The sequence below is a fragment of the Pipistrellus kuhlii genome, unplaced genomic scaffold (assembly GCF_014108245.1).
Source record: "Pipistrellus kuhlii isolate mPipKuh1 unplaced genomic scaffold, mPipKuh1.p scaffold_m20_p_16, whole genome shotgun sequence".
NCBI lineage: Eukaryota > Metazoa > Chordata > Mammalia > Chiroptera > Vespertilionidae > Pipistrellus > Pipistrellus kuhlii.
The window spans coordinates 828,708-851,538 of NW_023425471.1; the positions used below are offsets into that span (position 1 = coordinate 828,708).

At 44.5% G+C, this 22,831-nt stretch overlaps 1 protein-coding gene across 2 annotated transcripts in view; it reads left to right on the plus strand.

Moving 5' to 3' along the window:
- FRMPD4 (FERM and PDZ domain containing 4) overlaps positions 1-22,831 on the plus strand; it is a 422,856-nt gene that overhangs the window by 341,621 nt on the left and 58,404 nt on the right. For both annotated transcript variants that reach the window (XM_036439810.2, XM_036439813.2), the window contains exon 4: positions 5,252-5,354. In XM_036439810.2, the coding sequence (XP_036295703.1) occupies positions 5,252-5,354 (103 nt within the window). The remainder of the gene's footprint in view (positions 1-5,251; positions 5,355-22,831) is intronic.

Here is a 22,831-nt window from a genome sequence, read left to right on the forward strand (position 1 = left end):
CAGATCACTTGTATCCTCCAACGAGAACTTGGCTCAGACATTCTCATTGGAGTATATGGATGTTTCACTATCAACACAGTTGAATATAAAGATGCAGTGGGCCGTCTTTTCCCTTTTAGAAACAATGCTCTTTTAGTAATGATTTATTATACACATTTATGTACTTATTTCAACGGACTCCTATGGACTTATCTTCAGACCAGAGCAAGCTTCTATGCTGCTTCTGGGATTTTGCAACTAAATCACAGGATTGTTCAGAAGTGAAGAGCACAGGCTGTGGCATCAGACTGCCGGGGCCTGATGGCTTTGAACCCTGCCCCTGCCCCCTTCTTAGATATTTTAGCTTCTATGTGAACTCCTCTGCCTTTCAGTTGAACATAACTATTTTACATCATCTGGATAATGAGAATCATAATAGTATCTACCTTACAGGAACAGGGAGAGAAAGAAATGCATTAGAAGAGGGCCAGGTACATACACTGAGTGGCCAGATTATATGATCTCTGAACGCATAATTATCTGGCCACTCAGTACATATATATTGATATTAGAGGCCCGGTGCATGAATTCATGCATGGGTGGGGTCTGGCTAGCCTGGCCTGGGGGAGGGGATATGGGTGGTTGTCTGGCCTGCCTGCTGACCTGCCTGCCTGATCAAGGGGACAATTTGCATATTAACCTTTTATTATATAGGATATACATTGAGTGGCCAGATTATTATGAGTTCAGAGATCATAATAATCTGACTACTCAGTGTATTTATTCCATAATGATCATTATTATTTTAAACTCTAAAATGTTTGATCAGCTGAGCCTGTCAGTTCTGGAAAATGTAAGCAACTAGTTAGCTAATATAAGTATTTTTAGGTTGACTTAAATTTTTATATTTTATTATCCTTTATAATAAAACGCTAATATGCAAATCGACTGAACGGCAGAATGGCAGAATGACAGGTCACTATGATGTGCACTGAGCACCACCAGGGGTCAGATGCTCAGCGCAGGAGCTGACACCAGCCTGGTGGCAGTGGCAGGGGGCGGGACTGGCAAGCAGGCAGTGCCAGGCTAGCCAAGGCAGGAGCCAGTGAGGGGCCCCTGATCGATTGGCAGGTCACCCTGCAGATAAGCCCTGATCGCCGGCCAGGCCTAGGGACCCTACCCATGCACGATTTCATGCACTGGGGCTCTAATTGGACATAATATGCCCCAGCACAAACACCAAAAAAAGGTCGACCACTTTCAACTCCCTCACAGGAGAATAAGTTTTCTTTTCACTCCTACCACTGCCTCGCCACTTCAGACTCCGTCTGCCCAGCTTCTAATTTCATTAGCTATGGCTTGCACTTTAGTTCTCTGTGTGATGTTACAGAGCTGGACACAGCTGAAAATATTATCCTCAAAATAAAAAAGATCTGTTGCTTTTTATATAAAATATTAGGTCTAGTAATAATTAATGTCGTTTTCTAATACTTTTTTTAAATCTAATTTATTTAAACAATACAACAAAATTTAATCAACAATATATTGTAGTTGCCATTGTTTTCTACTACTTGTGCCCAACGCTCAGGAAACATTTTAATCCCTCTGTTGTAAAATTCTTGTGATTTTGATGCAAAAAATTCGGTCAATGCATTTTTGAGGCATTCTTCATTATTAAATTTTTTTCCAAGAAGAAAGTTTTGCAAAGAACGAAACAAATGGTAATCGGAAGGGGCAATATCAGGAGAATATGCAGGTTGAGGGAGAACTTCCCATTCCAACTGGCGCAGTTTTTCAGCAGTGATTCTTGCAGTATGCGGTCGTGCGTTATCGTGGTGAAGAATTACGCCCTTCCGATTAATCAGCGCGGGTTCTTTTTCTCTTAAAGCTTGGGCTAACCTTTCCAATTGGGCACTATACACTGCACTTGTAATGGTTTGGTTAGATGGTAAAAGTTCATAATGAAGAATTCCTTTAAAATTCCACCAAACACACAACATCACTTTTTTCGCATGCAAGTCAGGTTTTGGCGTGGGCTGCGGAGCCTCATTTTTGTCCAACCATTGAGGCCGCCTTTTCAAATTAACATACAGCACCCATTCCTCATCTCTGGTAACAATTTGCTCTAAAAACGGCAAACGGTTTTGACGAGAGAGGAGCGAACTGCAAATTGTGACTCTTCGATTACGGTTGTTGTCGGTCAACTCATGAGGAACCGATTTTCCAAACTTTTGGACTTTGCCAAGTGCACGCAATTGATTGGAAATTGTTTTTTGTGAACAATTTAAAGTTGTCGCAAGCTCTTGTTGGGTAATTTGAGGATTTTGCACCAAAAGAGCTTGAAGAGCTTCTTGATCAAAATTGGACACACGGCCTCGACCACTCTTGTCATCTAACGAAAAATTTCCCTCGCGAAATTTCTCAAACCAACGCTGGCATTTTCTGGCGCTAACTGCATCTTGACCAAGAGCACTACAGATGTTTTTTGCAGCCTCACTTGCTTTTCTTCCTAATTGGAACTCGTAAAGCATGCAGTGCCGAATATGCTCTTCATCCGCCATCTTCTTAGCCCTAGTTTTGCAACAAAAACCAAACCAAACACAAACTTTTTCAAGCAAAACTTGTTAATTGCACTTCACACGTTCTGTAGATACCACATGTTTGAAGGTTATGCCAATACAAGTCAACACCAAGCAAGATTTTAAACGAATGTTTAAAAACGACATTAATTATTACTAGCCCCGATAACACACATGGTTTATAAAAATACAATGTAGTCGATAGTATTGAAGAAAACACATAAAAAACAAATCATCTGAGCGCCTCCTACTAAGGGTTGAGCATTATTCATGTACACAGAGAGCATGAGTATGATAGACAGTTGTGTGCATATACACATATACTAGTACATGTACATATGTATAGTATTATATGTGTGTATATACCCATTTTTTCTCCTAAGTGCGAGCACATTCGTAGTCTGTTTTGGAATAGTAGGCTATTTTAACATATCTGGTTGTCAGATTCTCCTGGGAGCTGCCTTAAGATTTTCAATTTCTTGCATTACCTCACTGTTCCTTCCACCCCTCCTTGCCCTGGCTCTCTTTAGCTGCAGACACTAATACCTTCAGCTAGATAATTTTGAGAAGAGTAGAACAAAGTGAAAACGGGTCAAAGAGTACTGTCTCCAGTCATTTTTATGAGTGAAAATGCTGGTCAAATCAACTGTGTCTCTCATAAAACTGACTCTGCTGAGGTCCTTGGTGATTTCAGTGGCGTGACCAGATTTTCTATGCCAGGCAGCCTGGCCTTCAGACTAGAGGGCCGGTGACAATTCTTTGGTATATGCCACTACTTAATATCTTGGAAGGAACTGTATGTTGCTTCCTCCAGAATTTTTTATTCAAGTCAGTTGATTAAACAATAATATTTCCATTTGATTAAAAAGCATAGGTCAAATATAAGAGCATGTGGTATTAACCTGCAAGTGCTTTCCACATCAGAGTAGTTAGCACCTATGATTCAAACAATTATCCTGAAAATGTTTCTGTGTTTGACCAGCATTTTGAATGTTAACCGTTCATTTGACTGAATTGGAGTGATTGCCTGCATATTATCCAGCAGCCAAAAAGCATCTCTCGTGTGATTTTCAGAATTCCATGTGTGAACACTGACTGTCCCCTCCACAGCTTGAAATGTATATTGTCCCTCACGATGCGGGGACATGTCCTGATTGTTCCCTCTCTCTTATGTCCCAGAAAGGAGAGAGTTTATGCTCCCACTTGAGTACCGTATTTTCTGACGTATAAGACAACTTTTGAAACGAAAAAAAGCCTGCTCAGATTGGCCAGAGTCAGAGAGGCGGTCTATTAAAAAAAGAACTGGTGTTGCCTCAGAAGTGGGGGCTAATCTTATACAGTGAATATAGGCCTAACCCTGTGTTTTAACTGTAAAATTAGGGGGGTCATCTTATACGCCGGAAAATATGGTAACACCATGCCAAGTGTCTGAATGGGTAGACAGCAACTGAATTGCTTTGAGTTCCATGTTCTGGGTGTCACATGTTTAATTATTCAGTAAAGTACAATAACATCATTTGTGTTTGTTTTTAATGAATTTGATGATGGTTTTTAAAAATATACTAGAGGCCTGGTGCACGAAATTCATGCATGGGGGGGGTGTCCCTCAGCCCAGCCTACACCCTCTCGAATCTGGGGCCCCTTGAGGGATGTTCGACTGCCCGATTAGGCCAGATGCTGGTAGGATCGGGCCTAAACAGGCAGTCAGACATCCCTCTCACAATCCAGGACTGCTGGCTCCCAACTGCTCGCCTGACTTCCTGGTTGCCCCTAACCATTTCTGCCTGTCAGCCTGATCACCTCCTAACCACTCCCCTGCCAGTCTGATTGATGCCTAACTGCTTCCCTGCCAGTCTGTTTAACCCTAATTGTCCTCCCCTGTAGGCCTGGTCACCCCTGACTGCTCTCCCCTGAAGGCCTGGTCACCCCTGACTGCTCTCCCCTGCAGGCCGGGTTCCCCCTTCCCCAACTGTCCATCCATTCAGGCCCAGTTGCCCTCAACTTCCCTCCTCTGCTGGCCTGATCACCCCTAACTGCCCTCCCCTAAAGGCTTGATTGCCCCCCAACTGCCCTTCCTTACAGGGCTGATCCCTCCCAACTGCCCTCCCATGCTGGCCATCTTGAGGTGGCTATCTTGTATCCACATGGGGCATCCATCTTTGACCACATGGGGGCAGCCATCTTGTGTGTTGGAGTGATGGTCAATTTGCATAGTACTTTTATTATGTAGGACTGTTTATTGACTTGAGAGAGAGAGAGAGAGAGAGAGAGAGAGAGAGAGAGAGAGAGAGAGAGAGAGAGGGAGAGAGAGAGAGAGAGAGAGAGAGAGAGAGAGAAACATCAATGATGAGAGAGAACCATTGATCGGCTGCCTCCTGCATGCCCCCTAGTGGGGATGGAGCCTATAACCCAGGCATGTGCCCTGACCAGGAATTGAGCCACTGGCCTCCTGGTTCATGGGTCAATGCTCAATCCCTGAGCCATGCCAGCAGGGCCTTGAGCTGGTCCAGAGAGCCTGATTCCTTCTAATGTGCAACCAGGGTTGAAGACAGAGCTAGAATCCCAGATGGGGTGGGCTTCCATTTTGCTTATCACATCCTTTGCTCATCATGAACCACAATCAGAAGAGGAGGCTATGCTGGGTCGATCAGCCACTGTCTTCTCACCCACACTTCACTCTCATTTGTCTCCAGGTGGCCCCTCAGAAGGCAAGCTGATCCCGGGAGATCAGATCGTAATGATTAACGATGAGTCAGTCAGCGCTGCACCGAGGGAGCGGGTCATCGACCTGGTCAGGTGGGTGACAGGCTCCTGTGTGGGGCCCCACTGAGAAGGTGGCTGCATAGCTGAGGCCTCACTGGGCTGAGGATGGGCTGTCCTGAGTCCATTAGGGCGGAAACACCCCCCTACACACACATTCCCCTGGAGAATACCCATGACACTGAACTCTAACATGAAAAGCCACGTGTTCTGTAAACACAACACCCCATCGCTCACCCAGTGTGGTGTTAACATTCAGAGTGCATGCACTTCAGCTCTAAGTGGTTTTGAGTCCTAGCTCTCTCTAGTCAATTATTTCTCCTTCCAAAATTGCTCAGACATTGACAGTCCATAATCCAGGAGCTCAAAATACCATGCCTGATTCAGTGTAAGTGATGAGTAATTTCACATACGGAATCCCACAGAAACAAAACCATATAGTTCACTGATGTTTCAAATGTGACTGAGTAATTCATTATTGAACTTTAAAGTCACCAGCCAAAGGCAAAGGGATAATCGGGCCAAAGCTAGGACAGTTGAAAATGTGCTTGATTGATAGGTTTCATTGGATCGTCAGTGTAAATAACTTGTTACATGATATTCTTGATGGGTACCAGGTCATATATTGTGTGTGATGTTTACATGTTCGCCAAGCATCTCCTTGGGAACCAACTGGAGTTGCTGTTCAGTGCATTTAGGGCAAAAGGGTTTTGACTTTTTGCAAACGGAGCTGTGCCTAGCCAATGGTCAACAAACTCATTAGTCAACAGAGCCAAATATCAACAGGACAACGATTGAAATTTCTTTTGAGATCCACATTTTTTAAACTTAAACTTCTTCTAACGCTAATTCTTCAAAATAGACTCGTCCAGGCCATGGTATTTTGTGGAAGAGCCACACCCAAAGGGCCAAAGGGCTGCATGTGGCTCGAATGCCATGGTTTGCCAACCATTGGCCTAGCCTGTTAAGGGATGCAATCATCAGAACCCTTTAACCGGAGAAGGGCCTCTCCTACCATTTCTGCATTCTTATCACCAAAAGTCAACCTGTGCTTGGGGCCTGGCATTAAGTGGAGCATCCGGGGTTTTACGGAGGTGGTCCCTCTCCCCAGCCTATTTGGCCTCAGCTTCACAGAGCAGTGCTGGCTGGTCCTGCATCCTTGGAAGAAGTGGGGGGAAGGGGAAGAAGATAGAGAAATAGACATAGAGGAAGCTGACTTGTAGGATGACCAGCCATCCAGGTTTCAGCATAGAGAGGCCTGCATTTGGGGAAACCCTCAGTCCCAAGCCACTGACTCGCCCTACGTGAGTCCTGGCATAACAATGGAGCCTGCGTGGCTGGCTGCAAAGTCATGCCTGTCCTCCCCAGACATCCGGATCTCCAAGGTTGTTAGTATTGGGGGGGGGCGGGGAGGGAGACGGGGAACCTCAGGGTACACCTACTTTGGGAGCAAAGTCTAGCTCCAACTTCCCTCTGGCCCAGGAATACAGGAAGCGGGAGTGGCTTTGTCTTCTCCTGCCTGGGCAGGAACATCACTGTTCGTATTTGGAATTACTTCCCTCCTGTGATGCAGGAGGCTATGAGCAGGGACATACCCCATCCAGGCAGGCTCCGCACCAGGCCGGGGGGCTGGCTGGCATCCTGCAGTGCCATGTCTGAGCCTGATGCAGGTCACACAGTCATTGCATTCCCCCTGGGCACACGCCTCTGTGATCAGTCCTCTTGATTCCTGTGCCTCGGGGACGAGAGAAGAAATGAAATATCTGTGTTTGTGTCTGCTGTGACTGCGTTGCCTGCTGCAGGACAGAGACAGAGCAAAAGCTATCTCAAATGTCATCACTTCCCAGCAAGCCTTCCGGGGCCTGGAGAAAGATTTTTTTAAATAAAAATTATGTTGTTGTTTTTTTATTATAGAGGAAGGGAGAGGTATAGAGAGATAGAAACATCAGTGATGAGAGGGAATCATAGATCAGCTGCCTCCTGCACGCCCTCTACTGGGGATGGAGCCTGCACCCGGGCATGTGCCCTGACCCGGAATTGAACCGTGACCTTCTGGTTCATGGGTTGATGCTCAACCACTGAGTCACAAAGGCTGGAAAGAAAGAATTTTTGCTTCTGGTTTGCTGCACTATAGAAGAAAATGGCATCTCTGTAAACAAAAGTCTTCATAGCACTTTACAGTATATATGTAATGGAGCTCAATGAATATTTGTCCAAATAAATGAACCACTTAAAAGTGGGGCAGTGAATGAGAGCTTGCAGTCCATCTAGCCTGCCACCTGGTTTTCACAGCCCATGAGCTCAGAATGCTTCTTGCCATTTTGAAGGGCTGGAAAAAATAAAAAGACTATTTTGTGACACATGAAAATCCTATGAGTCAAGGGCATGTGCCTAGGTTGCAGGCTCCATCCCCAGTCCAGTCGGGGTGCATACAGGACTCAACCAATGGATGTGTCTCTCCCACATACATGTTTCTCTCTCTCGGTCTCTGCCCCTCCCTTCCACTTTTTCTTAAAAAACAAAACAAAACACAAAACAATAAACTAATGGAAAAATATCCTTGGGTAAGCATTAACACAGAGAGAGAGAGAGAGAGAGAGAGAGAGAGAGAGAGAGAGAGAGAGAGAGAGAGAGAGAGAGAGAGAGAGAAAGAAAGAAAGTCCTATGAAATTCATAGTCACTGTCCATAAATAGAGTTCGATTAGATGCTTTTTCTACCATATCAGAGTTGAGTACTAGTGACAGATTATGGCACGAAGACTGAAATAGTTACTATCTGGTCCTTTAGAGAAAAAGTTGGCCAAGCTCTGCTTTAGGAGATATTAAGGTAACCGATTGCATATTTTTTTAGAAATATATTTTTATTGATTTCAGTGAGGAAGAGAGAAGGAGGGAGATTAAAACATCAGTGATGAGAGAGAATTATTGATCTGCTGCCCCTTCCCCCCCCCCCAGTCACCCTACTGGGGATCAAGCCCACAACCTGGGCATGTGCCCTGACTGGGAATGGAGCCATGACCTCCCGGTTCATAGGTCGACGCTTAGCCACTGAGCCACACTGGCTGATCTGATTGTATTTTCTTTGATTAAGCTAAATTTGGACTAAAACCCCAAATAATAGGCACAGTTGACTTCTCTCAAAATGGGGCTGTGATTAGGGCAAGATTCCCACACACTTGATAAAGAGACTGTGTATTTTAAAATGGACTGAAAGGGAAACAGGATGCTTTTGAAACATTGAGAAATACTTCAGGTACATAAAACTATGCCTTCTCAAGGCCGTATATGTGCTAACCTAGGAATTTTGCTCTTATAAAATAATGTCTTTTAACGGGCTCCTCAGCCAATATGTCTTGTAATGTCTACATCTTACACAAGATAAATATCCCATTTTCTTAGCCACTAAGGAATTTCAGAAAAAAATACTCATCATTTGAATAACACTGCAAAGTTCTCTCTTTAAAAACGAGCATATACAGCCCTATCTGGTTTTGCTCAGTGGGTAGAGGATTGGCCTGCAGACTGAAGGGTTCCAGGTTTGATTCTGGTCAGGGGCACATGTCTGGGTTGCAGGCTTGATCCCCAGTAGGAGGTATGCAGGAGGCAGCTGATCCATGATTCTTTCTCATCATTGATGTTTTGTTTTGTTTTGTTTTCTCTCTCTCTTCCTCTCTGAAGCCAATAAAAATACATATTTTAAAAAAATGGAATTATGGGGTGTGGGCACTAAAGTTTAAGACTACCTTTGTGTGGCAATCGTGGGCAGATTGGCAAGTTCAATAATTACAAAATAAACCATGTAAAAGGGCCCCATTTAAAAATGAGGTCTCGCATGTATGTCTCTTTACCGGTCGCTCCTCATCAGAATTATAATGGAAAGTTAAGTCAGATCATGTTCCAGAGCTATTGTGTCTGCAAAAGAGTCCATTAGGAAGGTCACCTTTCTGTCTAATTTCAGCCACACTTAGATGCATGCCGGTGCTGCTTAGTATAATAACAAAGAGCATCTGAGCATCCACGACATGAAATATGCATGATGATGTATGATATACTAGTGATAAGGCCTTCTTATGGGAAGACGGGCAAGCAATTGGAGTGAAAACACAAAAGCACAGCCCCTTGCTATGATGACAGAGCACTCTTGTCTCACCAAATACACACTTGTTGTGTATACGCTTTCTGACAATTGCAAATTAAAGAGCCTAGTAAGGAAAAGGCGATGATTCTGGAAAATGGAATGTGTTGGAAACCATTCTAATGAGAAAGGGGTTTGATCCGTTGTTCAGAAAGGTTATAGTGGCATAGAGCGATGAACACGAATAAGAAAAATGGCTTGACTCAGACTATTTGAGTGTCCCCTGGATTTTGTTAATGGCCATCGCTCACTCTCTCCTTCCATCTCTCCATTCTGTCAACGATTGAAGAACCAGAAGAAGTTTGAAACTAGGGCAAGTTCTCAATGATCTCATATGGCTGACATTACTGAATGTCTTAACCTCTTGTATGAAGAAGGAAATTGGGCCCTGGCCAGATAGCTCAATTGGTTAGAGCATCGTCCCAATATACCTGGGTTGCAGATTTGATCCCAGGTCAGGGTACATATAAGAGTCAACAAATGAATACATAAACAAGTAGAATAATAAATTGATCTCTCTCTCTCTCTCTCTCTCTCTCTCTCTATATATATATATATATATATATATATATATATATATATATATATATATATGCACATATACACTTGTGACAAAGAAATTCACACATAACAATAACAGGGCGTGGTACAAATTATGTTGAAGATGAATATGCATTTCAGAGGGTCAAGATATGGGAGTTACTACCTTCAGGGGTCAGTAGGGAGGGTCAGGGACACCACAGGATTAGACAAATGCAAGGTTCTATACTAAACTAGTGAGTTCCATCAGTGGAGCAATCCTTGATGAAGCCAGGAGGTCAACCCATTTTCCTACGCCATCTGCCACTTGGTGGCTAAGAGACCCTTAGACACTGAGCGGGACAGTCTGCTGGCCACCTCGGGCATTTCCGGACTGGTGAGAGCTGTGTGGTCTCCCCCAGACCCTGGCATGACCGAGGCAAGAGGGAAACCTCTTAAGACCCAGCTGAGAATGTGTTTCCCACCAGCCAACGGGCCAAGAGTTCCGAGCTAAGATACATTTAGAAATACAAAGAAATGGCTTTTTTCGTACAACTAGTGTCATAGAGGAAGAATGCCAGACACATGAATTAGTCTTATGTTTTTTGAATATATTTTATTGATATTTTTATAGAGAGGGATAGAGAGTTAGAAACATCGATGAGAGAGAAACATCCATCCGCTGCCTCCTGCACACCCCCTACTAGGGATGTGCCCGCAACCCAGGTACATGCCCTTGACCGGAATCGAACCTGGGACCTTCCAGTCCGCAGGCCGACGCTCTATCCACTGAACCAAACCGGTTAGGGCAGTCTTATGTTTTAATGTTCACAAAATGCAGAAGGAAGGACAGCAGGCACTTTCTTTAGTGACATTTCTCCACTCCCAGATGCTTTTTGATTCCACATACACTTGTGAACTCATGCCTATCAGATTGGTCTTGATCTAAATAAGATTATACTGTTTTGTTTTGTTTTGTTTTGTTTTGTTTTGTGAATCCTCACCCGACAACATTTTTTCCATTGGTTTTTAGAGAGAGTGGAAGGGAGGGGAGAGACAGAGAGAAACATCGATGTGAGGGAGACACATCCATTGGTTGTCTCCCGCATGGGCCCTGACCAGAGCCAGGGATCCAGCCTGCAACCGAGGCATGTGCCCTTGACCGGAATCAAACCCGTGACCCTTCAGTGGGCAGACTGATGTTCTAGCCACTGAGCAAACCAGCTAGGGCAAGATTACACTTATACCTCAATATCTCTGCTTATTAGTATTCAGCTCATTTTAAATCAGTGTTTATTAAGTGTGCCAAGTTATATAGCACCACGAGGTAAACATTAAAAATCAGTTAATAAGCCATTTGATAACCACTTAAAAGATTAAATATAGATTCATTTCCTCCATGCAGTGCATATGTTTAGACAGAAAAGTACAAAAGAAATTATAGCTCTTGTCACTCAGACAGAAGCAATTGTAACATATTATTATTCCAAATAAGATTTCACTTTTATTCCAACATCTTTGTCTTTTTGTGTTCGGAATATTTCCAGCTTCAGCAACTGAGGCAAACTTCATTACCACTTCTAGGTCAAATAAGAAAGGACCCAGAAGACAAAAGAATCGTTATTTTTCCCCTATGTGAGAACTTATCACAGTTAAACATCCTTCCTTCCCTTTTAGCTCCTTGCTGCTGTTCCATCTATATTTTTATGCACAAAACAGTCTAAGCTCCATGTCTAATAAATGAGCTTGCTCTGTGGGTTGAGCTTTCTTGAATTCTTACAAGAAGCTTTCAGAGCCGAAACCGGGTTCACTCAGTAGATAGAGCATCAGCCTGCAGACTCAAGGGTCTCAGGTTCAATTCCAGTCAGGGGCATGTACCTTGGTTGTGGGCACATCCCAGTAGGGGGTGTGCAGGAGGCAGCTGATCGATGTTTCTCCCTCATCCATATTATCCATGTTTCCAGCTCTCTATCTCTCTTCTTTCCTCTCTGTAAAAATATATTTTAAAAAAAGAAGCTTGTCAGAGCTGCATTTTCACCTCTCGCTCTGAAACTCTACCCCAGGGTGCAAGCATTGAGATGTGATGTTCAATCAAGGGTCTGAGAGCTGGAACACACTGTTACTCATTGAGTCCAGTGCACAGTATCAGCTCACTCCGAATCCTGGAGATAATATTTGGAATGTTCTTTCTGATGGAGCGTGTCAGAGTATCTGGGTAACTTGAGGCTTGCTAATTTCCAAATTGAATAGCCAAATGCATTGGCAAAGGAGGCCTCTCTTAGGATTTATAATGGAAAATTCCAACATTGGAGAAAACTTCCAAAAGCGTGAAAATTTACAAAAAGCAAACACATGCACAGCCCTGGCTGGCCTGCTCAGTGGTTAGAGCATCAGCTGGCAGACCTAAGAGTCATGGGTTTAATTCCCGGTCAAGGGCGTGTACCTTGATTGCAGGTTCAATCCCCAGACCCGGGCTCAGTGTGTGTTCGAGGCATCTGGTCAATGTGTCTCTCTCACATCGATGTTTCTCTCTCATTCCCCCTCCTCACTCCCTTCAACTCTCTCTCGAAAGATCAATGGAAAAAATATCCTTGGGTGAGGATTTAAAAAGAAAAGCACCTTTCTCAGTCTCTCATTTCCTGCATGTAATATGTTTCTTGAGCACAGCATGTGAAAGGCCCTTAAAATTAACCTTCCACTGCCGCTTGTTTCTTTCCTCCATAAAGCAAGTCCCTCCCCTGGGCCCTTAAATATACAGTATGTCTTAAAAGTAGCAGAGCTGTGATTACTAAGAGCCTTTCAGGCAGAAGTGACATGGAATTCAAATGGGCACAAGCAAACAGTGAGTGTACTGGCTGGTGGGACTGCCAAGGAGGTGGATGGGGCTTGTCAGGCCTGAGGGGCGTTGGAAATAATTTTATTTTAAAAAATATATTTTTATTGATTTCAGAGAGGAAGGGAGAGGGAGAGAGACATCAATAATGAGAAAGAATCATGGATTGGCTGCCTCCTGCACGGTCCCTACTGGGGATCAGACATGTTCCCAGACTGGGAATGGAATCATGACTTCCTAGTTCATATAGGTCAACACTCAGCCACTGAGCCACTCTGGCTGGGTGGGTGTTATTGGGTTTTTTTAAGTATTGTTTTTTATGCGCTCATGGATTTAGGTATATTTGGATCTGTAAATCCATTGATATTATTATTGTTGTTGAAACTCAATTTGCTGAGTCTTTGGTAAGTGGGAGCCCATTCCAGAGGGCTGTTGAGTCCTCTGGAATTGCCCACAGCGCCACACAAGAAGTGGGGAAATCCCATCCAGGCAGAGCAGGCCACAGGTAGCCATCAGAAGCAAAATGCTTGGCCCAGCTGGTGTGGCTCAGTGGTTGAGCATCGAATCTCTAAGAATAATAATAATAATCTCTGTTCGTGTCCTGCCTTCCTGCTAAGCTACTCAAGGTTTGGCTTGTGTATTTGTTGTTCCACGTCTGGAACCAGTCATTTCTCTACGGAGCCATAACTCCTTCTCGTGGGAGATGGTAGTTATTAATCTGAATGCCAGTGTGCTCGTCGATAAGGACACTAAGACATTCATATGCATTTTTAAGTATATTTTATTGATTTTTTACAGAAAGAAAGAGAGAGGGAAAGAGAGTTAGACACATCGATGAGAAACAATCATGGATCAGCTGCCTCCTGCATGCCCCCTACCGGGGATGTGCCTGCAACCAAGGTACATGCCCTTGACCGGAATCGAACCTGGGACCCATCAGTCCACAGGCCGATGCTCTATCCACTGAGCCAAACCAGCCAGGGCTCATACGCATGTTTTAAACATAAAATCCATCATGAGTTCATACCAGTATGTCTGATTCAAATTCAGGACAGAAAGATTTTATGTAACCTGATCTATCTTACATTTTTATTTCCTCTTACTCAAACTATCTATCCCAAATCTCAGTGGCCCATCATAATTTCTCAGCTTTATCCCACACAACACATACTAGCCTCAGCATGACAGCGCTGTCACAAATAACCCGATGACAGAACGTGTCTTAAAGCCTTTTTATTGCAGTTCTATCTGTCTTTATGGCGTATATTACAAAGATGTTCAAAATGCTGTTTTAAAATCATTTGGGATCGTTCCTGTTTGTGTCCTTCGGCCTCTAACTGGATTCAGGAGGGCAATAAATGTATTTTACTTACAATTGTTAAAGACAGCACTTTTGTTTATGTGTAAAAAATATAATTTATTGATTTCAGTGAGGACAGGGAGAGAGATAGAAACATCAATGATGAGAGTCATTTATCCACTGCCTCCTACACACCCTACACTGGGGATCGAGCCCACAACCTGGGCATGTGCCCTGACTGGGAATCAAACTGTGACCTTCTGGCTCACAGGCTGATGCTCAACCACTGGGCCACACCAGCCGGGCCGAGCATTCTGCTTCTGATGGCTGCCTGTGGCCTGCACTACCTGGATGGGACTCCCCCACTTCTTGTGTGGTGCTGTGGGCAATTCCAGGGTCTTTCTGGTCTCTGAGTCATCACACCCCCTCCCTCCTGCCCCTCGGTTTCCTCCCACACGGATGCTGTTGGTTCGTTGTCTCCACCAGCTCCCATTTGCATGTTTATGGGGCTTTGCCAGCACCTCGCTCGGTTGGGGATGTTGTCCGTGGGTTTCTGGCTTTGCTGTGCTGGTTGCTTTCTCTCTTGTGAGAGAACTCAAGGATATTTTAAAACGATTTCACCTGATGCACATGGAGTTTGGTAGCTACAGATTTCATCCAAATGTTTTATTCTGAAGAACTATTTACTAGTATAAATATTCAGTATCTCTTCTGGTCCTGCAGCACTGCCATTTGAGTACTTCTCACGCATTCCCAGCAGACAAATATAGACACACTAGTAGCCCTGCACGAATTCGTACACCAGTAGCTCACCAGTAGCTCTCTGCCCGCTGCCCCGCCCTCCTGTAGCTCTTCCCCTTCCCCACTGATCTGTATTCGGTCATTATGTGGTCTTTACAGCATAACAATCATTTGCATATTACATCTTTATTATTTAGGATGGTAATTCTCACAGGCTCAGGTGAAATCCTGCTTTCTTTCTTTCTCTCTCTCTCTCTCTCTCTCTCTCTCTCTCTCTTTTTTTTTTTTTTTTTTTATAAAAAAGAAATAGTCACCTAGAATGAAAAATAAAGCCTAGCCATTCTATTCCAAACAAAGTAGCCCGTTTTTCTGTGGATGTGAACAGTGACCTTTCTAGGGTACATGTGTAATTTGCTGCGTGATGTTTAAATGTTGAGAATTTGACATTTGTGGACATCAAACAAAGCCTAGTTTTTAAGAATGGATTCCCTGCAAAGCATCCATTCATAAGGGGTGGGGGGGAGCATTCCATCCACCAAAGGCATTACCTCTGCCACTGTTGTGTTTATGCTGCGTGTCCTCCATGATCAATACATACAAGGAAAGCGTGCCTTTCACCTTTACTAGTAGATGAACGCCAAAGTTTTGTGTTTTTTTTAATATATTTTTATTGATTTTAGAGAGGAAGGGAGGAGAGAGAGAAACATCAATGATGAGAGAGAATCATGGGTCGGCTGCCTCCTGCATGACCCGCACTGGGGATCGAGCCTACAACCTGGGCCTGTACCCTGACCAGGAATCAAACCGGTGACCTCTTGGTTCCTGGGTTGATGCTTAACCACTGAGCCACACCAGCTGGGCCAGAAAAGGTTCTCTGTACCCTATGAATGAGGCTATGGCGGCTCAATGCAGTGTAGCATTTTCCCAGAGAAGCACAGAGCCCAGCGTCAGGCCTGGATGGCAAGTGACACAGCATCTGAGAACCATTGTCGAGGGCCACGCAGGAGCCAGGCAGTACCACTGTTGACACAAGAAGGGGCTCAGGCCATGGCCATTGAAGAAGTGAATTTGGCCTTTTCCTTTGCTTAAGGGACAGTGAAGAGAGGAGGGAGGAGGGGAAGGTAGTCATCAGGCTTGTATCGTCTAAACACGATGGTTCGATAGATCTTTTTCTTTCTTCCAAGTTTCATAAGCTGTAATTCAGAGGCACCAGGATGGTATCTGCCCACCTCTGGATCGAAAAAGCAACAGAATCAAGGCTATTTTAGGCATCTGTCAGGCTGTAATTGCCTCTTTGCTGGGCGAAATCTTTATGTAAGACTAATGCAGATTGGCATTTATTCCTTTGAAAAGAACATTTCAAGTCATCCTTTTCAAAGAATGAGTCTTATAAATGATCGTTATTTCAATATGTCTTGATAAAGAAAAAGTGTTCCCAGTATGGCCTTCACATAGGAGGTTTGCCTTTTAACCTGGTCTGTTTCTTATTTATTTGCAAGTTCCAAGAACTTGGAGTTTCTCTTCCTACTCTTGCAAGCTCAGAAATTGTTGAATGGCATTGACTTAAACTTGTCCAGTAAGTTGGACTTGCCTATGCATACCTTCCACAAAAGTTTACCCAGCGCGGCCAGCATGGCTCAGTGATTGAACATTGACCTATGAACCAGGAGGTCGTGGTTCCATTCCCGGATAGGGTACATGCCTGTGTTGTGGGCTCAATCTTCAGTGTGGGGCGTACAGGAGGTAGCTGCTCCATGATTCTCTCTCATCATTGATGTTTCTCTCTCTCTCCTCCTTTCTCTCTGAAATCAATAAAAACATATTTTTTAAAGAAAGTTTACCCAGATCATGCCCATTGAGAATGAGACTGAAGTGATGTTTTATGAAGAGAATCCAGTTGTCCTCCTTAAGCACTGACTCACTATCTTAGCTTTTGCTCCAAGAACCTGGCCCTGAGATGAGGATCCATTGCAAGTGGCTTCACACAGCAGCCATGCGAGGCAAGTGCCATGTGGGCAACTTAGGTGCAACCAACAGAGGGGTTCGATAGCTTCTAGGTGTCACCTGATGGTGGTCCCATCAGAGGCAGAGAGAAGGCGCATTTGCACTCCTCCCCCACCACATGACAGTCACTGGTGAGGGACTGCCCCTGTGGGATGTCACTTCCCAGGGGCTTTATGTCTCATTGCCCCCTCCATACTTTCAGGCAATGACAGACGCAGTAGCCTGAGGGGTTTTTTTTGCCACATCTCAGCTGCCAAGGACATCTTAAGGAGACGAAGGTGCATAAGCAGTTAAGTTCTATTGTGTGTTCTAGAAACACATCAACTCAAATATCAGAGACCACTTGTCCTTAACCCAGCCTTTGTTTCTAGCCCAGCATTCCACATTCACTGACATTATCTCTAAAGAAGGACTTGAGAATAAATTGATTGAGCTGGAAAAAAAGCATCTGCTTTTAAGAGAAAACCATGCTTTTTTCGTCTTTAACTTGGATTAGAAATATGCAGCTAAAGTAGTCTGCATGTTCTGACTGGGGCTATAGATCCCCCACCGCTTGAATGCCATTCAAAAGAGTGGAGAGTGTTCTAAAGAAATTATCCTATCCATTAGGACTGTATCTGTGCAGATGAGAGCCAAATGCACGAGATAAGCCTGAGTTCAGCCACTTCCCTGGGTGCCTGACATATGTAACCAGCACAAAAGTCCCCTACAGGGGTGGGGAACGTCTGACCGTGGGCTGAATAAGGCCCGGAAAATCATTTGGTCTGGCCCTGCCAAGGCATTAGGGTTGAGTTCATTTAATATTTGACCAAATGTATCAAGCTAATCTTTTTTGAATATTTATCGTTGAAAGTATTACATATGTGCCCTTTCTTTCTCTATTGACCCCTTCCACCTCCACCCTATTGTCTGTGTCCATGGGTCATGCATATATGCATACAAGATCTTTGGTTGATTACCTCCCACCCACCCACCCACCCTGCCTGCCTTCCCTCTGAGATTTGATAGTCTGTTCCATGTAGCCACTGAGCCACGCCAGCCGAGTGTCAGTGGCTACTTTGGTGCTACAACTACAGAGTTTGAATAGTAGCAAGAGACTGTCTGGCCCACAAAGCCTGAAATATTTTCTATCTGGCCCTTAACAGAATAAAGAATATGCTGACCCCCAGGCTAAGCCACATAGGAAGTCTGGATGTTATTCTAGGAAAGAGAGGGAACCATTGGCTGGGTTGAAGCAGTGCAGTAAAATAACTCAACTCACATGTTCAAATACACCACGTCCACCGTGTGGAGAAGGGAACCTGGAGGCAAGCGTGGAAACAGAGAAGCCATTAGAAGTTCTTGAACGAATCCAGGTGAGAAGTAACAGCTAGGAGACTGGACCTGAGGAGTCCTGGGACAGAGCAAAGTGTCAGAGAGGGCGAGTCAGCAAAACTTGGCGGTGTATTTGATGCAGAGTTGAAGAGACTCCGTCAGATTTCTAGCTGGAGCACTGGGTGGGAGGTGGTGTCGATGACATGAGCCAACAGTAGTTGGCAGAAATAACCGAGTTGAGTAATAAGGTTAGGTTGCTCAGCATTCTCTGTTATTGAGTCATGGAGTCTACATTGAAAACCAAATCACGATTTTTTGATAAACTATGTGGCCTGCCATAGGAATCATCACATGGGTTTAACTCAATTGAACTATTGCCTGTGACACAAAACCAGCAACAGGGAATCTTTTCACTTCCAGTGTTTGGAGCAGTTGTGTCATTGGTCCACAAAGCAATGGTCAGAGCAGCCCTAGCTGGTGTGGCTCAGTGAATAGAGGGTTGGCCTGCAGACCAAAGAGTCCTGGGTTCAGTCCTGGTCAAGGGCACGTACCTTGATTGTTGACTCTTCCCCAGCCCAGGTCCTGGTCAGAGCTCATGCAGGAGCAACCAATCAATGTGTTTCTCTCACATCGATATTCCTCTCTGTCTTTCCCACTCTCTTCCACTCTCTCTACAAGTCAACAGGAAAACATCCTCGGGTGAGGATTAACAACAACAAATAAACAAAAAAGAAATGGTTAGAGTGTTCGCTTTTTGGCAAATATGCATGTGGTTGTGTAGCCTTGTTTTTATGTTTGACGAGTTTACATATAATCTATCTATCTAAAAGCCAAGTGACTGAAACAACGGAACGACCAGAATGACCAGCCAGTATAAAGTGCACTGCAGCAGCCAACTGCCCTGATTGGGGCCCCAATTGTCCCCTGCCCCCACCGCCCATGGTTCCTCCTCCTGGATGGGCTGGGCCCCCATCCCAATCAGCGGTGAGGCCAACTGGCCAACCTCCTGCATCCCTTCCCTACCCCACCACTAGGGCAGGCCAGCCGGACCCCACCTGTGCACGAATTTGTGCACCAGGCCTTTAGTATTATATATAAGCATGAGCTCATCTCAAGCTTCATCATTAAAATAAAATCAGACCATTGACTAAAATGTCTCAGATGTGAATTAAATCTGTAGCCATATACACTATGCAGAGATCATCTTTGAGGACATACAATATAGGGCAGTGGTCGGCAAATTGCGGCTCTTTGGCCCCTTGAGTGTGGCTCTTCCACAAAATACCACGGCCTGGGCAAGTCTATTTTGAAGAAGTGGCATTAGAAGAAGTTTAAGAATAAAAAATTTGACTCTCAAAAGAAATTTCAATCGTACTGTTGCTATTTGGCTCTGTTGACTAATGAGTTTGTCGACCACTGATATAGGGTTCAAAATAGTTGTGGGGCTTTTGTGGTCACCGTAATATTTATTTTCCCTCAGCAGCTGCAAGAGACGCACCCACCAACATTTCTTAGGTCCTTATTGGAAAGCAGGGGATTCTGCCCTGGCCGGTTTGGCTCAGTGGACAGAAAGCATCGTCCTGTGGACTGATGGGTTCCAGGTTCGATTCCAGTCAAGTACACATGCCTGAGTTGCAGGCTTGTTCCCCAGTTGGGAGTATGCAGGAGGCAGCCAATCAATGGTTCTCATCATTGATGTTTCTTTCTCTCTCTCTACCCCTCCCTCTCTGAAATCAATAAGAATATATGTGTGTTTTGTTTTGTTTTTTAAAAACACCCTACTGCAAAGTAGCCTTCTGATTAAAAAATAAAACCAAAAAACATGTGCCCCAGGTAGTCAAGCATCTGTTTCTCACTTTGTCACCACTTGTCCCCTCTTTCCTCTGAGAGTAAGAGCCCCCCACCTGCCCCTGCAGAGCTGTCCCTTCTTGGGAAAGGTTGCCATGGACACCGTAGGTCTAGAGGCAGATGGTTTGATGTGGGAAGACTTCAAAGGAGCGACTCCTGGAGAGGACTGTGAGGAGAGAAGGTTGTTAGAGAAAAGGGCATAGGAAGCTTTAGGGACAGGACACTTTGATGTGGGCAGAGCAGCTTGATTAACGCAAGGGGACTCGTCAGCTGAAAGGGTAACGGCTTTGGGTGTCTGGGAGGAAGCATATAATGGGAGGTCTGGTCCCGCTTCTGCAGCTCCGGATGAGAACATAGCCAGCTGGAGGGTGGGAAGGGCTGCCCAGGCCCACACCCAGCCAGCCAGGGCATCCTCTGCTCAAATGCCCAGGTGACTGCACAGAGTGGCCGCCCAAAAGGACAGGGCTTCCTTTCTGTTTTGTTCACTGGTGCATCCTCATAGCCTAGAACCATCTTTGACACACCGTAGGGGCTTGTCGCACATTTGTGGAATGAATCTCAGTGGTCTTTCCAGTTGAGATGTAAGTGGAGATCAGTGGAAAGCTACTGGGAGTGTCCCCTGTTGGGAGAAAAAAATGAGGAAGTTTCCTGGAATGTGAGATGCCGTGGGAAATCATAGTGTTCTGAGAATGGAAGCAGCTTGATCAACAGAATACCTACCGTGTTTCCCCGAAAATAAGACATCCCCTGAAAAAAAGACCTAGTGCAACTTTGGGAGAAAAAATTAATATAAGACACTGTCTTATTTTCAGGGAAACAGGGTAGTAGATGGTTCAGATTGCTTCCAAACAGAACAGAGAGAAAGGAGATTGGAGGCGAGGGGAGAAGGAGTGTTGGGGAAGGAGGAGGAGGAGAAAAACAAAACTATTTTCCCCAAATCTGGCTAGTGAATGAATTAATTTGAAATACAGTTTGAGTAATGGTTGTCATGAACTCCATAAGCCTCGCAGTGTCATCTCACCTGACAAAGTCAGACATATCCAAGATGAGAATTTTTAAAAAATATATTTTATTGATTTTTTACAGAGAGGAAGAGAGAGGGATAGAGAGTTAGAAACATCATTGAGAGAGAATCATCGATCAGCTGCCTCTTGCACACCCCCTACTGGGGATGTGCCAGCAACCAAGGTACATGCCCTTGACCAGAATCGAACCTGGGACCTTTCAGTCCGCAGGCCACTACTCTATCCACTGAGCCAAACCGGTTTCGGCCAAGATGGGATTTTTTTTTTTTTTTTTAACTGATCAGCCTTGTCTTCTGAAATGTTCACTTTAAAGGAACAGTTGCAGTATGGTGGTTACCAGAGGGCCAGAACAAGAGTGAGAGGGTGGGGAGGTTCACATATTCACCCCACCTCTTATACAGCTGTGTGGCTAGGTAGGTGATGGTTATCAAGCAAATGCAATGGCCAGGAAGACAGCTCGCTCTCGCTCGCTCTCTCTCTCTCTCTTTCCCTCCCTTCCTCCCTCCCTCCCTCCTCTTTGAATGCTTTTCTCTCCCTTTCTCCTCCCTCAGTCCCTGTTCTCAGCCACCCACTAATATTTTTTTTTTTTTTGCAGTCTTCAAGGGAAAATAATGAAAAGCGAAAGAACTTGAATTTACATAATACCTCTCTCCCAAGGCACTAAAAGCAGTTCACCCATCTATAATTTGTTCTCACAACAGTGCTCCAAAGAGGACTGTTATTATTTTCATTATTGTCATTTTCATTTTGCAGTCACATCGCTTACTGCTGAGACCTTTAGCTAACATCTCATTTCACTTTTTCTCCCTTTGGCATCTAAAGAAGCTTTATTCGTTTCTGTTAATATTGTTATTATTAACGCCAACACATTCATCCGTTGATTAGTAACATAGATTAGGCACTTGTTATAGCTTAGGAATCCTACGAAGCATTTTACAAGCATTATGTCACTTAATAGAATAACCCAGTTAGATAAGTGCTGTTATTTTCCTTTTACAAATAAAGAACCTGGAACTTAGAAAGACTGAGTATCTTGTCCTCAAGGCCAAGGCCAGTGAGTGGAGAGCAGGATTGGAAACCAGATTGCTGGGCTCCAAAGGCCCATGCAATAATATAGAACACTAGAGACCTGGTGCACAAATTTCTGCATTGGTGGGGTCCCTCAGCATGGCCTGTGGGGATTTGGCTGAAACCAGCAGTGCAACACCACCTGCTGCTCCTGCTCATCCCAGCCCCACTGTGCCTGCCAGGGCTCATGCCCAGTCAGTCCCCAGCAGCGCTTACCAACCATGAGCCTTCATCTGGTGCCGGTCAGTCAGCTGAGCAGCGCTCCCATTGTGGGAGTGCACTGACGACCAAGGGACAGCTCCTGCATTGAGTATCTGCCCCCTGGTGGTCAGTGCACACATAGCAAACGGTCATTTGATTGCTTGGTCATTTAGGCTTTTATATATAGAAATTATATCGCTCCCCAAATATCAATGGCCACCATTATTTGTAGAATTATTGCTAAATGGGAATGGTTGAATAACTGACTTGATATCATAGAGAGAAGTAGAAACAGAATTCAGTATCTCTTTGTCTCCAAAGGTTAAGATCTTTCTACCACAGTCGTACTCTGAAAGCAAAGTCATTTCAAAAGTTTCTCTGTGGCTAAGGGATTTGGAACCAATTAAAATTATGTGCTAGTCCTAGCTGGTTTAGCTCAGTGGAGAGAGCATCAGCCAGTGGACCAAAAGGTCCCAGGTTCAATTCCACTCAAGGGCATGTACCTCGATTGCATCTCAATCCCCG